At 44.7% G+C, this 18,054-nt stretch overlaps 1 protein-coding gene across 2 annotated transcripts in view; it reads right to left on the bottom strand.

The window, feature by feature from the left end:
* The window catches only part of rragd (ras-related GTP binding D), an 83,069-nt gene that overhangs the window by 11,965 nt on the left and 53,050 nt on the right, over nt 1–18,054 (bottom strand). For both annotated transcript variants that reach the window (XM_085391588.1, XM_085391589.1), the window contains exon 5: nt 12,887–13,029. In XM_085391588.1, coding sequence (XP_085247714.1) covers nt 12,887–13,029 — 143 coding nt within the window. The remainder of the gene's footprint in view (nt 1–12,886; nt 13,030–18,054) is intronic.

Raw genomic sequence — 18,054 nt, 5'->3', positions numbered from 1 at the left:
CAGCGAATGCGCACCTGCGGACCACTTATGTGCAGCCCTGGTTATTTAGCTCGTCATATTGCAGCCACAGAAATTCTTTTGTCCATGAAACCATAAAGCTGCACTTTCTTTTTGCCTTATAGTCTGATTTGTCATAACTTTTCCGTTTTGTGGTAAGCTTTTCTTTGGCTGTCACTTCTTCACCCTGACCTGTCTTATTTGGCTCAGCAGAACTAAAATATATATCTGTCTGTGAAGGTTCTCAGCCATCCAGGTCATCGTAGTCAAATATATATCCTGCTGCTTTTACACACACACTCACATAAGCTCAGCGATTCTCTGCACGATCAACCTCTCACATGTTTAAGCTGCGGGAGATTTCACTTGTCATGTTTGCATAGTAAGCTAACGATTAATAAGATGATGTCAGAGGAATTGGTGCACAAATTATCATCACTCACAGATCAGTGCTGTCGCTCTCTATACACAGTTCGCACGATTGCAAAGTGAAAGCAAAAAACAAGCGCAAATTCAAACGCGATTTCAATATGTCACATATTGACAGTGGCTCACCGATGCCAATGACATAATTACCCAGCTACATTTCTGAAAGAATGCAAAAGCATTGACATATATTTTTCCTTCCTACAATAGCCCGACGGGCAGGGAAGAGATAGATTTTGGTAGCCCGACTGAAAAAAATCGCTAGCCCCGGGACGTCGGGCAGGCGATATTGCGAGCCCTGTATCTGATTGAGGAATCACTCATCTTTGGAAAAGAGAGTTTATTACAGAGAAATGTCTCTTTCCAAAATAAAAGCTATACTATCCGCTTCTTCTGGGCTATATTCTCAGCAGCATAAGGAGAATCATGTGCTAACAGCTGTCTAAGTGACTCGGCTAAAGTTAGTAGCATGCTTGTTGTTTTTGTCTTTGCACTAGGATGATGTCGGCGTAAATGTGCAGTCATATTCGTTGTGTTCCCACTAGTGCTTTCAGGTTAATCTCGTTGAAATGACCTTAACGCCACAACACGGCAAATCTCCGTTAACGAGCTACGCCGATCGCCCCGTGCATGGGGCTAGACGGCCAGCTAACTGCGCTAACACACTAGTTCCCACCAATGTAATTGAGCATTGCGTGGCACATCCAACATACTGTTTTACTTTAGTCCATGACGCGCTTACCTTCAGGGTCATACGTCACATGAAAACCAAAATAATTCCAAACGCCAGATCTGAATGAGGGTGGGGGAGGTCCATGTTGCAAGGGGAGCTTAACTTCTGTCTCGCTAGCTTGCCCTGCGCTCTTCCTTCTGACGATGCTGTCTGTGTTGAGCGCTCAGTGAATCTGCGTTCGACTACTCCGCCTAGGCTGCACTGTCGAGCCTAGGCGGAGTAGTCGAACGCAGATTCACTGAGCGCTCAACACAGACAGCATCGTCAGAAGGAAAGTTGATAAAATAAATTACAAATTTTGTATTGTTCGATACATATGCGTACCGAACCGAAAGCACTGTATCGAACGGTTCAATATCGATACGAATATCATTGCACCCCTAATATATACAGTGGGGCAAAAAAGTATTTAGTCAGCCACCGATTGTGCAAGTTCCCCCACCTAAAATGATGACAGAGGTCAGTAATTTGCACCAGATGTACACTTCAACTGTGAGAGACAGAATGTGAAAAAAAAAATCCATGAATTCACATGGTAGGATTTGTAAAGAATTTATTCGTAAATCAGGGTGGAAAATAAGTATTTGGTCAATAACAAAAATACAACTCAATACTTTGTAACATAACCTTTGTTGGCAATAACAGAGCTCAAACGTTTACTATAGGTCTTTACCAGGTTTGCACACACAGTAGCTGGTATTTTGGCCCATTCCTCCATGCAGATCTTCTCGAGAGCAGTGATGTTTTGGGGCTGTCGCCGAGCAACACGGACTTTCAACTCCCGCCACAGATTTTCTATGGGGTTGAGGTCTGAAGACTGGCTAGGCCATTCCAGGACTTTCAAATGCTTCTTACGGAGCCACTCCTTTGTTGCCCGGGCGGTGTGTTTTGGATCATTGTCATATTGGAAGACCCAGCCTCGTTTCATCTTCAAAGTTCTCACTGATGGAAGGAGGTTTTGGCTCAAAATCTCACGATACATGGCCCCATTCATTCTGTCCTTAACACGGATCAGTCGTCCTGTCCCCTTGGCAGAAAAACAGCCCCATAGCATGATGTTTCCACCCCCATGCTTCACAGTAGGTATGGTGTTCTTGGGATGCAACTTAGTATTCTTCGTCCTCCAAACACGACGAGTTGAGTTTATACCAAAAAGTTCTACTTTGGTTTCATCTGACCACATGACATTCTCCCAATCCTCTGCTGTATCATCCATGTGCTCTCTGGCAAACTTCAGACGGGCCTGGACATGCACTGGCTTCAGCAGCGGAACACGTCTGGCACTGCGGGATTTGATTCCCTGCCGTTGTAGTGTGTTACTGATGGTGACCTTTGTTACTTTGGTCCCAGCTCTCTGCAGGTCATTCACCAGGTCCCCCCGTGTGGTTCTGGGATCTTTGCTCACTGTTCTCATGATCATTTTGACCCCACAGGATGAGATCTTGCGTGGAGCCCCAGATCGTGGGAGCTTATCAGTGGTCTTGTATGTCTTCCATTTTCTGATGATTGCTCCCACAGTTGATTTTTTCACACCAAGCTGCTTGCCTATTGTAGATTCACTCTTCCCAGTCTGGTGCAGGTCTACAATACTTTTCCTGGTGTCCTTCGAAAGCTCTTTGGTCTTGGCCATGGCGGAGTTTGGAGTCTGACTGTTTGAGACTGTGGACAGGTGTCTTTTATACAGATGATGAGTTCAAACAGGTGCCATTCATACAGGTAACGAGTGGGGGACAGAAAAGTGTCTTACAGAAGACGTTACAGGTCTGTGAGAGCCAGAGATTTTCCATGTTTGAGGTGACCAAATACTTATTTTCCACCCTGATTTACGAATAAATTCTTTACAAATCCTACCATGTGAATTCATGGATTTTTTTTTTCATATTCTGTCTCTCACAGTTGAAGTGTACCTCTGGTGCAAATTACTGACCTCATCATTTTAAGTGGGGGAACTTGCACAATCGGTGGCTGACTAAATACTTTTTTGCCCCACTGTGTATGTGTGTATATATATATATATATATATATATATATACACACACACACACACACACATATACTGAACAAAAATATAAACGCAACACTTTTGTTTTTGCTCCCATTCCCCATGGGATGGACGTAGAGACCTAAAATTCATTCCAGATACACAATATAACCATCCCTCCCAAACAGTGGTCACAAATCAGTCCAAATGTGTGGTAGTGGGCACATCTGCTATATTGAGATAATCCATCCCACCTCACAGGTGTGCCACATCAGGATGCTGATCTGACATCATGAGTAGTGCACAGGTGTACCTCAGACTGCCCACAACAAAAGGCCACCCTGGAATGTGCAGTTTTTTGCACTATTGGGGGTCTGGGGACCCAGAACCGGTCAGTATCTGGTGTGACCACCATTTGCCTCATGCAGTGCAACACATCGTCGCATGGAGTCTATCAGATTGTCAATTGTGGCCTGTGGAATGTTGGTCCACTCCACTTCAATGGCTGTGCGAGGTTGTTGGATATTCGTGGGAACTGGTACACGCTGTCGTATACGCCGGTCAAGCACATCCCGAACATGCTCAATGGGTGACATGTCCGGTGAGTATGCTGGCCATGCAAGAACTGGGACATTCTCAGCTTCCATCTGCCCTGAACAATGTGAACCATGATTCATCCGTGAAGCCCACACCTCTCCAACGTGCCAGACGCCATCGAATGTGAGCATTTGCCCACACAAGTCTGTTACGGCGACGAGCTGGAGTCAGGTCAAGACCCCGATGAGGACGACGGGCATGCAGTTGAGCGTCCCTGAGACTGTTTCTGACAGTTTGTGCAGAAATTGTTTGGTTGTGCAAACCAATTGTTCCAGCAGCTGTCTGGGTGGCTGGTCTCAGACGATCTTGGAGGTGAACCTGCTGGATGTGGAGGTCCTGGGCTGGTGTGGTTACACGAGGTCTGCGGTTGTGAGGCCGGTTGGATGTGCTGCCATATTCTCTGAAACGCCTGTGGAGACGGCTTATGGTTGAGAAATGAACATTCAATGCACGGGCGACAGATCTGGTTGACATTCCTGCTGTCAGCATGCCAATTGCACGCTCCCTCATTGCTTGTGGCATCTGTGGCATTTTGCTGTGAGACAAAACTGCACATTCCAGGGTGGCCTTTTGTTGTGGGCAGTCTGAGGTACACCTGTGCACTACTCATGATGTCAGATCAGCATCCTGATGTGGCACACCTGTGAGGTGGGATGGATTATCTCAATATAGCAGATGTGCCCACTACCACACATTTGGACTGATTTGTGACCACTGTTTGGGAGGGATGGTTATATTGTGTATCTGGAATGAATTTTAGGTCTCTACGTCCATCCCATGGGGAATGGGAGCAAAAACAAAAGTGTTGCGTTTATATTTTTGTTCAGTGTATATATACATATATGTGTATATATACACATATAAAAACACACCCAGCTCGCCCCTGTGGGCGGTTTATCCTTCAAGCTCGGGTCCTCTACCAGAGGCCTGGGAGCTTGAGGGTCCTGCGCAGTATCTTAGCTGTTCCCAGGACTGCGCTCTTCTGGACAGAGATCTCCGATGTTGTTGCGGGATCTGCTGGAGCCACTCGTCTAGCTTGGGAGTCACCGCACCTAGTGCTCCTATTACCACGGGGACCACCGTTACCTTCACCCTCCACATCCTCTCGAGCTCTTCTCTGAGCCCTTGGTATTTCTCCAGCTTCTCGTGTTCCTTCTTCCTGATATTGCTGTCATTCGGAACCGCTACATCGATCACTACGGCCGTCCTCTTCTGTTTGTCTACCACCACTATGTCTGGTTGGTTAGCCATCACCATTTTGTCGGTCTGTATCTGGAAGTCCCACAGGATCTTAGCTCGGTCATTCTCCATCACCCATGGGGGCATTTCCCATTTTGACCTTGGGACTTCCAGGCCATATTCGGCACAGATGTTCCTGTACACTATGCCAGCCACTTGGTTATGGCGTTCCATGTATGCGCTGCATGCTAGCATCTTGCACCCTGCTGTGATGTGCTGGATGTCCTCAGGGGCATCTTTAGACAGCCTGCACCTGGGTTCTTTCCTGGTGTGATAGACCCCAGCCTCTATGGATCTTGTGCTCAGAGCTTGTTCTTGTGCTGCCATGATCTGTGCTGTCTTTCCGTCCAGCTTTGTCCAGCCACTGGTAGGACTTCTGGATGTCAGCCACTTCTATGCCATACCATATGGAGTAGGGGCCTGTCCTTCCATGATGGTTCCTCCTCTTGCTTCTCTTCTTTCTCTGGTTTCTGCTAGCATGTGTCTGTTGTGGCCATCTTCCTGATGTACTGATGGATGTTTGTTGTCTCATCCTGGATAGTGGTTCTAACACTCACTAGGCATTGGCTTCCTTTCTTTTGCTTAGCATACAGTCTCAGGGTGCTTAATTTGGGCTGAAACCCTGCATGTATGGTAAGGAGCTTCCTTGTCTTGTCAGTGGCTCCTATCTCCTCCCTTTGGCCAGCTTATTATCTAGGTGTTCATTGCCCAGATCATGTTCTTCCCATTCAGCTGACTCTTCAGGACTTGCCTTACTCTCTTCAGGTATTTGGTGGTTCTGGCTTCTCTAGTGGCCTTTTCATAGTTCCTATTTGCCTGCATGATTCCCAGGTACTTGTAGCTGTTCTCAATGTCAGTGTCTGCAATGTTGCCTTTTTGAGAAGAGGCCCCCACTCATATCATTGAGCTTCTTCAAACTCATTCTCCAAACCGGATCCACGGATAGTGGTCTTCTGGCTATTCCGCAGACTGGTTTGAAAACAAAGTACGATCCCGCTTTTCAAACATTAACGCCAAAAGTGTGGAACAGTTTACCTCCCATTCTACACACCATTGACTCTTCTTTTAAAAAAAACAGCTGAAAACTAATCTATTTAGACATGTATTTGGGTAATGTTCTTATGTATTATGTTGTTTTTGTCTGATGTATTTTTAAATTCCCTGAAAAGCACTTTGCAATAGACTCTTGTCTTAAAAAGTGGTATATAAATAAATTTTACTTCACTCTTTTTCTACTTCTGTTCATTATGATTTAGGGTTTTTTTCATATCATTATAAAAAAAACACTGATATGAAATTATTAAAATATTGTTCTTGCACATAGTACATTTTTTTGCAGCAGCTCTATGTATACTAGATGCTCCTGTTCCTGGTCATTTCAAAACATGCATCTCTTTGATTTTGTATGCTCTATGAGAGTTTGTGATGCGTTCAAAAGTTTAATAAAAAAATGTATACCTCATTCATAAAAAAGAAAGATTTGTAACTATCTATAAAGGCTCTGGAGGTCCCTATATATGCACATAAACTGTGTCAAAAAGTTCACCGCGTGCATGCGCGAGTACTCCTTGCTGGCGTACTTGCGCTGTGCTTTGCTCGATGCAGGTGTGAAGTAACTCAAAAGCCAGTTGCCATGTTCTTTCTACTGCGTCATATGTCTGATGTGTACTAGGAGTGTCTAACCACCTTATAATAATACACTCATTGCAGTGCTTTGGACTTTATGACTGCTAAATGCTAAAAACACTGACGCCACTATAAATTAATGAATGTTTTCAGAGTACAAGAGTCTAATGGTGTAGTTGTCCTGCACCATTAGAGGCCAAACTTGAGGCTGAGAACACTCTTTTTCATATTCTATCAGCTGTTGCAAAGTATTTTAATGAGCAAGGGCCTGCTGCAGTTTTGGCCCAGTGGGTGTGTCTCTCCTGCCTTTGGTACCACTCTTCTGTTTAGTTTACTCTAACCAGAAAAGGAGACCAGAAAAGAAGAGCTATAGGGCTAGAGAGCTTTTGGCTAGGGTGTGTGTTGAGCTTCACTCCTAAACTCAAATAGTGACCTAGATTCTGACTATGGTGTGAAGGCACTCTTCAAGCAGGAGGATTTCTCTGCATATCAAGGTGGCAGGAAAGTGCCTTAACAACACCGATATTGTGAGTCCAATCACCTGTTTATTTCTGCGGTTGCTCCTTCAGGCTGGACAAACTGAGCACAGTTTGTTTGGGATTCCCTTTGCTGATCGATTGGAAAACGCGAAGTGGAAGGTAGGGTTAATCAGTGCAACTGGCTGCCTCAGCTCTCTCCCCTTCTTTCCATTCACCAAGCACTAGGTTATTTATTTGGTTGGCTTTGTCTGATTGTTGTACACTATTAATTGTATTCAGTTAATAAATTAGTGTATTTTGATTGAAATCACTTGTCTCCCATTAATTCCATGATGTAAGTAAGTACAATTTTATTTGTGATAAAAATCACAACGTACTTCACAGAAAAGCTAAAACATAAAAACAGAAATCAAACAACAGCAAGTTTAAAAAGATGAGTTTTTAGCTTTTTTTTTTTTTTAAATGAAACCACTGAGTCCACAGATCTCAGGCTCAAGGGAAGGGAGTTCCAGAGTCTGGGGGCTACATTTACAAACACTCTATCGCCTTTCGTTTTCAGCCTCGTATGATGGACGACCAGCAAGCCCTGGTCACATGACCTCAGGGACCTGCTGGGGATGTAAGGATGTAAAAGATCTCTGATATACGTTGGTGCTTGTCCATGCAAAGTCAAAATCTTAAAGTGGATTCTGAATTTTATGGGGAGCCAGTGCAACTGGATCAGCAGAGGTGTAACGTGAGAGTATTTAGAAGAGTTGGACAGAAGCTTTGCAGCAGCGTTCTCAACAACTTGCAGATGATCCACAGAGGCTTTACATAAACAAGTGAACAAAGACTTACAATAATATAAACAAGATGAGACAAATGCATGGATGACCATTTCTAATTCTGAGCGTGGTACAATGGGACTCAGCTTAGCAATATTTTTTAAATGATAAAAACAGGAGCGAACCAGTGATTTAGCATTAGTGTGAAAATTATTTGCTGTGATGGGTGAGAAGCTGGCAAATGAGACTATGAAGCATCCTACTCTGAAGAACAAACCAGTGGATTATTTTTAAAGAAAAATTGTTGGTCACAGTGTGTAAGGCTATTCATGTGGCTTTGCTGGTTATACTGCGCGGTGACCTCCCCTCCCCCCCAGCCCCCCTTTTTTATTTAGGGCACTGCATTTCACAACATAATACCAGATATTGTGTGTGCATGTCTTTATGCATCATTGTATGGTAGGTAGGTGAGAGTGAATGAGTGACTGAATGAATGGTCTGTCGACTGCCTGTGGCTTCTGGAGGGGTGTTATTCCTTACTTCCCACCCTCATTATGTGATACAAAAGAAATATGAGCAGGAACCACAAGCATGTTGAGGGACTGGCTGTGTTAGTTCAGTGAGAGAGTCAATAAGTACTGTGTACACTTATTAATGCTTTTTTATTTGGTTAAATACGAACAAAATTACAGAAGTGCTGCCACGTATCTGGCCAGAAAGAAAGGACCAATGTGTTTATTTGGTAGTTCAATAAAAAGCTTCAGTTAGTTAAGAGTGAGAAAAAAAATTGTGTTCACATTTGCAGATTTGTCTTGTTATACAATATTTGCAAATGAGACAATGAAGCATTCAAAATTACTTTGTCACTTGTAAACTAAACATCCTCCTCTGAAGAACAAACCAGTGGATTGTTTTTAAAGACAATTTGTTGGTCACAGTGTGTAAGGCCATCTATGTGGCTTTGCTGGCAATACTGTGCGGCGACCCTCCCCCCAACCCTCCTTTTTATTTAGGTCATTACAGTTCACAACATATTACCACACAATGTGTGTGCATGTGTGGTTCGTGGTGGGTGACAGTAAGCTTTCTGGGGGGTGGTTATTCCAGCTTCCCAGCCTCACAATCAAGTACTTTTGTGAGACCCACACTCTCTCTGTCTCTCTCACATTCACACTTACACTACACGATTTTGTTGACTTATGTATCTGTGCATATTCAAAGTTTTGTGTTCCAGGTGCTGTATGTTTGTTTTTACCAACAGGTGCAGCAGTTGGCGATACATGCATTTCTATTTGTACTTTATCCTTATATATCACATTGTAGCGGGTCAGGGCTGTTTGGGGTTTTGTTTTGAATGCTAATAAACGGCTGTGCTCCTCTGTCTCCTCCTTGTCTGAGCTCGCCACATTGGTGTCAGAAGTGGGATAGCTCACCCTTGCCGTAAGGGAGGGAGACATTTGGAGGCTGGAGCAAGCCGTCGAGGAGAGCATTCGCTGCCTGGGAAGCTGACGATTGAAGAGAGAGGAAGCGAGCGGCCATGTAAGTCCCCCGACGGGTCCCGACGGCGCGAGCGCACCGCGGACGCTAGGACAATGCTTCATGGGCTGCCTCCCATGAAGCAGGGAGCAGCTGACCAACCGGAGCCGTCGGCCGGGGGAGAGCCTGGGCTCCTTTGCATCGGATGTGTTGCTGTATGCTCGTCGTGGCTACCCGGAGTTCCCAGCAGCAGCCTGTGAGGAGCTGCTTTTCTGCGGGGACTTTTTCCAGAGTGACTACACCAACACGTCCGCCTGGCCATGCCTCAAACTCTCGGTGAGGCACTCCTTGAGGCTGAAAGGGCAGAGCTGGTGCTCGCCTCGCGACCTAACCAGCAGGTGACCCCCCCAAACTACCCCCAAATCAGAACCGCAGACTGCGACAGGGAGGGGGAGGTCGCCAGAGATATGCCAGTTGCAGCCCTCTGCCCTGGAGGCGTCCCCGTCGACTGACTGACCGTTGCTACCGGTGCAATGAGCCTGGTCACGTGGCGCGCAACTGCCTGGCGCCCGCACCAAAGACCAGAACTATGTGGCCTCAGGGAAACAAGAGGGTGTAGTGAGGGGACCACCGCTCCAGCTTCCTGCCCCCCCTCCAAGAACGATGCACGGTGGTGGGCCTAGTCGGGCACCTCAAGGGACTCTACCTGAGCTGCTGTGATGAGGACCAGCCCTGCCGGGCCCTGGTGGATACGGGGTCTACCATTTCCCTAATATGACCTGGTGTGCTCCCTGGAACGTCTGGGCTGCTTGTGATGGGTTGGTCGCCCACCGACACCCAGCTGATGACGGTGATGGGGGAGAGAACTGACATGCTGGGGAAGAAACCGTTGCGGATCTGGAGCTGGTGCATGACTTCTGGCTTGCTGACATCCAAGACCAGTGCATCATCGGCCTTGATCTGCCGACCCGCTGGGGGCCTGCGTTAACACCGCGAAGCTGGCTATCACTCTTGGTACAGAGACTCTGGCCCTCCAGTGCGGTCAAAAGCAGGGAACGGAGGGGACCAGAGACAGACAAGCCGGGCAGGTGCCACTCAACAGACTTCGGACGCCGGTGGCTCTGGACCATCTCTACTCGCCTCAGGCCCAGCCTCTAGGCAAGACAAACCTCCCTCGACCAAGACAACCCAAGCTGTTGATGACCAGCGGCAGCGGTTGAGGTGCCTCCTGGACGAGAATGTGGACATTGTTGCCACTAGTGGCAAAGACTGCAGGCAGACGCGGCTGGTTCAGCGCACCATTGACACCGGCTCTGCTCAGCCCATCCGTCTGCGCTCACACCGGCTGCCCCTCTCGAAATGACAGGAGGAGCGGGCCCAGGAGGCACTGAGCGTGGCTACTGCTCAGGCCCAGCTAGCGGAGGGGGATGGCTCCCGTTGACCATGCAGCAGCTGAAGTGGGAGCAGGAGGCTGATGTGACGTTGGTTCAGGTGGGGGCCTGGCTGGAGGCGGCACGACGCCCAGGCTGGACAGGGGTGTCAGGACAGGGGCTCGAGGTGAAGGCCTACTACTCCCAGTAAAACAATCTCGAGACCCACAACGGCATCCTATACCGGAGATTGCGGTCCCCCGGTCAGGGCAGAGATCTCCCGCAGCTGTTGGTGCCTCGGTCGCTGCGGTTGCAGGTGCTCGAGCTTGTCCACGGCTTGGTGGGGGCCGGCCACTATGGGAATGCCAAAACTCTCCGCCGTCTCAGGCGATGGTTCTACTGGCCTGGTTCTCGACGGGATGTGGAACTTCACGTGCACTGCTGTGACACCTGCACGGCACGGAAAGGCCCCACTCAACGCCCCACTGCCCCCGTGCAGCAGTATCTGGTGGGGGCATCGATGGAGAGAGTGGGAGTGGACGTCCTAGGGCCTTTCCCCATAACCGAGTCAGGGAACCGGCGGCCATGGACTGCTACAGGAGGCGGAGGTAGCGGCCACGGGTGGTTCATGACTATGCCCACCAGGCTAAGGCCAGCTCCGGAGTTCGACTGAAAGGAGCCTGCGACACCAGGTGCCGAGGGGGAGCTTTCGTGCCTGGCGACAAGGTTTGGGTGTACTGCCCAGTTCGCAAGAGAGGAGTGTCCCCCAAGCTCTGCAGCCACTGGCAAGGGCCGGGGGAGATCGTGGAGCGGCTAACAGAAGTGGTGTAACGGGTCCGCATGCCGGGCCCCGGGCGCACGGTGTGTTGCACCAGGACAGACTCTCACCGTACCGATCGCTCGCTCCAGCAGCTGCCGGGGCAGGGGATGCTGGTGGCACCCCATGTTCTGATCCGAGTGACTCTTCCCCCGCCGGTCGAGATCGGCCAGTGCGTCGAAAGAAGACACCTGGACATTTGCAGGACTTTGTGTTGGGTAATGGGGTTGTCGGGGACGACTGACCCCTTACGTGGGGGCTATGTAGCGGGTCAGGGCTGTTTAGGGTTTTGTTTTGACAGCTATGTTCTGTTGTTATGTTGCCATGTATACAGGTGACGCTCTCTCTCTGCGACTGTGTGTTTCTGGGTGGGGAGAGCGCCATTTTGTGTTGTTGTTGTTGTTGTTGTTACACTAGAGGTGTGCCGAGCGGATGTGTTAGCGTGGTGTGTGTTTGTCCGTGAATGCTAATAAACGGCTGTGCTACCTGGCTAGCTAGCGGGGAGCAAGACCAAACGATACCTCTGTCTCCTCCTTATCTGAGCTCGCCACAATATTATATTTCCCTCCCTTCCTCTTTCCTTTTTTCCTGCCTTAGACATTGTCATACTATACCACATATAACGTAATAACTGAAATAACACAAATAGAAATAGAAATATATAAACAGCCAAAAGATTGACACGAACAAGAAGAGGTAGAGATTCTTGTAGAGATTCAAGTAGAGATTTTATATAGCTGTTCTTGGAAAAACTAAATGTCTTTGGTACTGAGGTGATTTCAGATCACAATTTTGATTGTCACAAAGGACAGGTTTTATTTAAACACACAAATTTTTTCATGGATTGTAATGTTTAACTGTTTAAGGATGAATTTTGTTTCTTTTAATCTCTATATACAATAATACATTATAAGCAGGTCAGTAGCGCTTCTTCTCCTCTCTCTTCCACTGCCAGTCCATCAGAAATGTATCAACTACTGTTCGGTCTGATTTTAGCCGAAACCTGACCTCTAATTACACAAATTTAGATTAGGACACAGGTTCAAGCTGGGTTGATAATTAAATACAAAGCATATCCTTTCTGATCTATGAGGGAATCAGGAGTACCTACCATCCTTTGGGTTTTACATCACAATGAGATCTGTAATATATAATGTCAATTCCCTCTGTTCATGAGACAAATAGATACTTTCCAATTCTAACTTTGAGAAGAGCTGGAATTTTACTCTGACGACCTAATTTCAGAACTCCAATTCTTTCTCATCAGTTTCTGATGAGAGAGAGAGAGAGAGAGAGAGAGAGAGAGAGAGAGAGAGAGAGAGAGAGAGAGAATGTGAACATTGAGCTTGTGGCATTAAGAGAAAGTCTACTGACTTACCCATAAATGCAGGAGATGTCAATGACCACGTCAATCATATCACAACACAGTTCATACGTCTGCATATCTACTGGACTGCTGTCTGTAGCGATGTAAATCTTGCTGCCTACGTCAAACAAGAAGGCCTTTTCAATACCCGAGTTCTGAAATCAGAGGCAGAGAAACAAAAGAGAAAAGTAGTTATGGATTTTTTTCTATATAAATACCATTCTATTCATGACCATTCTATGCAGCCAGAATAGTTGCTTTAACAATTAGAGTACTAAAAGGCTGTCCCCCCCAAAAAAGCAAAGGAAAAAGACAACTGCACTGCTGAGTTCTTATTAACACCAGAATACTTTTCCCACCATCATTATCAAGTGCATTTGTGACAAAGAGGGCGGCATTCTCCCTCTCTCTCCCTCTCTTTCTCACACAGTCTATAGGAAGATTGGTGATTGGGTTTTTTTGTCTTTTACAGGGGCAGCAGTTGGCGAAACATTGCGCATTCATCATTCCCCCCCATAGTGACAGACGTAGCGATACCGAATTCAATTAAATTTTATTTATACAGCGCCAAATCACAACAACAGTCGCCTCAAGGCGATTTATATTGAATGACAGGAACATCAGGAAGAAGGAACACGAGAAGCAGGAGAAGTTCCAAGGGCTCAGAGAAGAAGAGTGCAGTCCTAGGAACAGCTAAGATACTGTACAGGACCTGGGAGCTTGAAGGTTAGCCTGCTAGGTTACACTTTGTTAAGAATAATCATTTGTATTAGATTTTATTTATCATATTTTTACCTTGTCCCTTCACTGTATGGAAACCAAGTGTTTCTTGCTGTCAATCCAAACTCTTTCCTAGGAACCTCTATGGACTCAGAAGCCTTCATCACGGAATGATGTCTGCCTTGTCCTATTGTAGAGGCTCCACATTTGTGTCTCCAGCAGACATTGCTCAATGGGCATACTGGAGGAAAGTTATCTGTGGTGATGCTGCATCTTGTCGTTCTGAATCTACTGCACAACTGGACAGATTCTTTCCCCAGATTATATTGAACGTCTTCCGTTGTTTGTCTCCCTGTGTGAACTGTTATGAATATTGCATAGTTCATGTGGGCATCAGAAATGCAGAAGGTCTTCAGGCCACACTTGAGGCTTCAGGCACGTATTATGAATTGCTGTCTCAATGCCAAATGTATGGTGTCTGCTAATTCCTACTGTATAAAACAGTCTTCTGAAGAGGTGACACTGTTGCCCACAAAATATATATTCCTGACAGTCACAGTTGATAAGGAGAAAAAGTTCTCATGAAATTCCATAGGACATTAATGCGATCCATTTTTGGCTCACTTACGAAGTTTGGGGTAGTAATGCAAAAACTACAGTTCTCTAAAATGTATAAAAGGGTTAGGGATCTGATACCATAAAAATTGAAATGGCATAATGTTAAGTCAAATTGTTGAATATTGTCATTGTGTTTCTTAAATTTGTAAAGTCTTGGTTCAAACTATAGGATCAAAGCCATTCCTTTGATCCTGACCACCTCTCCAGCCACTCTGTGCTGGGGGAGGTTTTATTGCAGATACATTCTCTCTGGAAGATCTGTTTCTTCTGTTGTAAGCTTCCTGCTTTTATGATCCTTTTGGTGAGCAGGAGGTCTCTCTCTCTCACACACACACACACACACACACACACACACACACACACACACACACACACACACACACACACACACACACACACACACACACACACACACACACACACACACACACACACACACACACACACACACACACGTTCCTGCACATGCATACAGGTGCACACACATACATACACATAGTGCCTTGTTTTAGAACCATTGGGGGGTTTTACAGTGGAAGGTGCTTGTGTTGTGCTGTGATGTGTATTGTAACTGTCATGGGAATAAATAGCTGCGATGAGGGCTACTCTTTGAAGGATGTGGGCTAGAGACAGGTGATGAGCATTGCTCCACTGCCTGGTTCTGACTAAAACTAAATAATAACTTTTCATTACAATGATATTGCAAGAAAACAGCCTTACTGGGTAATTTTTGGCCCACTTTTCTCCAAACTATTTCTCTAGGCTAAATGATGGATTTTCTAAAAGTGTGATACACCATTTCCTCTCCAGCTTACGAGTTATCTGCTTTAAGGTGCGTGTTTGAGAATTATACCAGGAGTCAAGTACTTCTGATTTCAGGCGTTAGTTTTCACAGGAGCTACAGTATCCAGAATCGTACGTAGTGAAGAGTCAAATATATTAACAAGATGATCGACCTCTGTTGGAGTAGCGTTCAGATAGCTGCTCTGCTCTGTGTTGGTACAGGGCATTGAAGATGATAACAGTGGGTGGATTATATTCTTAAACTTAGTTACAGCGTTTTCAGTAAGACATCTACTGTGATAAAGTCTACTCTCCACTGCTGTGTATTCAATTATTGTAAATGTAAATGTTATCAGGAAATGATCAGACAGGAGAGGGTTTTCAGGAAACTGTTAAATGTTCAGTTTCTATGCCATATGTTAAAACAAGATCTAGAGTGTGATTAAAGTGGAGGGTGGGTTCTTTTACATTTTGAGAGAAGCCAATTGAGTCTAATAACAGATTAAATGCCATGTTGAGGCTGTCACTTTTAGCATCTACATGGATGTTAAAATCAGCCACAATAATGATTTTACCTGAGCTGAGAACTAAATCAGATAAAAAGTCTGAGAAATTTGGGAGGGGACCAGGAGTGACATTACAGACAGAAGAGTGAAAAGAATTATCAAAAATGTTGTCTCTGATCCAAGGACCACTTGTGGACAGTTACAGGAAGACCTGAAATCAGCAGTTACAATTGTAAAATAATTATAGAAAAACAATAAAGAAAACAATAAGTAATGCACTCAACTGCCATGGCCTGTATGCATACTCATCACACAAGACCCCCACTGCTGAATAAAAAACATAAAAAAGCATGTTTAAAGTTTGCTGAAATACATTTAGACAAGCCTGTGAAATACTGGGGGAATACAGTCTGGTCAGATGAGACCAAAATTGAACTCTTTGGATACTATAATAACACATGACACTATGTTTGGAGGTCAAAAGGCACTGCATATCAACCCAAGAACACTATACCAACAGTGAAGTTTAGAGGTGGGAATATCATGGTGTCGGGCCATTTTGCAACATATGGCAGTGTGTACTTCATGTACACGTACTTCATATAACTGAAGGAAGAATAAATGGAAAAATGTACCGAGACATTCTTGATACAAATCTGCTGCCCTCTACCATGATGATGAAGATGAAACAAGGTTGGATGTTTCAGCAAGACGATGATACCAAACGCACAGCCAAAGAAACTCTCTGTAGGTTTCAGAGAAAGAAAGTAAAGCTGCTAGAATATCCCAGCAAATGGCCAGGCCTGACCTGAAAGTTCATAGATGGGTTCCAAAGAACCTTGAGGATGTGAAGACTGTTTGTGTGGAAGAATAGGCAAAAAAATAACCAACCAAGCCTTTTGTACAAAGTTCAATGATTTATCCATGTGTCAATTCTCATTATTACACATATTTTATGGACATCTGTGGTTTGATTTCTTTGCATGTGTGGATTGGATAGGTTATTAGAGACATCTGGTGACAATTTCTTGTCAATACTACCCTTAGAAATATATTTACTTAGAAAGTTGGTGACATGCTCAATACTTATTTAACCTGCTAAAACATTTAGATCGCAAACAGACAGCAGTCAACCAGGTAATAACCACTATTGGTAAATACCTGGAAAAGGAAGAAACTGATTCTGTGCTACACATGAGTTCAGATCAAGAGTAACTGTCACATGGGCACATAGCCAGTCTAGGAGTAAGAATTCTGGCTGGTTTATAGAGGATCAAATACTAATTTTATTCAATAACTTACTGTTTTTTTATACATTTATTTGACGGCAGGGTAAACAGACAACATGTGAGTTTGTCTTTTTAGCCAAAAATCTTAATGGGATGACATGAATATTTGATCCTTATACACACAGAAATACCCCATGGTGTCCAGTGAAGACCCCGTGTAATGCTGGAAGTAAGACTTACTTTCATTCAGTTTGTCAGATCTGACATTTACATATCTCTGTGTGCAGGCCTATTCACAGTGTGCAGCTTTTCTCAGCTGCTAGAGATACTATCATCCCGCAGATATCACAGACGTTTTCAAAGCTTACACGCTCTGGAATTTTAAGCAAATCAAAGAAAATAGATTTTTATCAACTCCAACAATAATACTACATTTTGTTTCAAGTGCTCAAGACAAAATGCTTGGAAATTAATAATGCTTAAATCCCTAAAATAAATAAATAAATGAATAAATAAATAAATAAAACACAGACAAAAACCTTCATCTGTCCTCATTCTGGATTTGGGTATTAATGAAGCTGCAGAAAGATGTTTTGAAGTTGTGTAATGTCATAATAGAATATATATCTTACCAGGAAAAGCTGTATAAACCCTACTTTAGAGCTGAAAGTTTATGCTCTCCCCCGTTCGAGGACATTGGTTTAACCCAGTAGTATTACCTGTGCTAACTAATATAGCAAAGGCAGAAAGATTTGTCTAAGGTGAACTGTTCATTCTACACATAGATATTTATATTCCGATGCATCTCCCAGGACCTCAGAGAAGTCCCTACCTCATTTGGCAGAATGACAATTAGGCCAAAGATCCAGCTAAGTCCATAAATAGCAATACTGAGACACAAAAAGCACAATGCTGCAATTACTTTTCAGTTTTAACTTAGATTGGATGAAAACTCATGAATGAAAGAGCTGAGCTGTGAATAGCTCAACAATAACCACTGATACAGCAAGTAATGATTTTTGACTCTTTAATATCCTCCTAAAAACAGAGGAAAAAATAATTTTCCCATTGAACTTTTTTTTATAATTCCCTTCCTCTTTAGAGCAAAAAGAGCCCAAATAACACATCAAATATCAGTGGAAAGCCCGAGATGTCCTCTTAAGCACATCAGGACTTAGTATTTAGCTCAAATAAGTCCAAAGACTTTTTTTTTCTTTAAATGGTCCATTACAGAGGAGATAAATGAATAGGTTGGTTCTCAGCAGGATATGCCATCGTACACTGAAGTTGACCTTATACATTTCTACCATCTAGTGGCTGTTGT

The sequence above is a fragment of the Rhamphochromis longiceps genome, linkage group LG19, assembly GCF_057381845.1.
Source record: "Rhamphochromis longiceps isolate RC_006_pf linkage group LG19, R_longiceps_female_GT1.1, whole genome shotgun sequence".
In the NCBI taxonomy this organism is placed as follows: Eukaryota; Metazoa; Chordata; class Actinopteri; order Cichliformes; family Cichlidae; genus Rhamphochromis; species Rhamphochromis longiceps.
The sequence above is the reverse complement of the archived record's forward strand: the minus strand, read 5'-3'. Positions and strand labels throughout refer to the sequence as shown.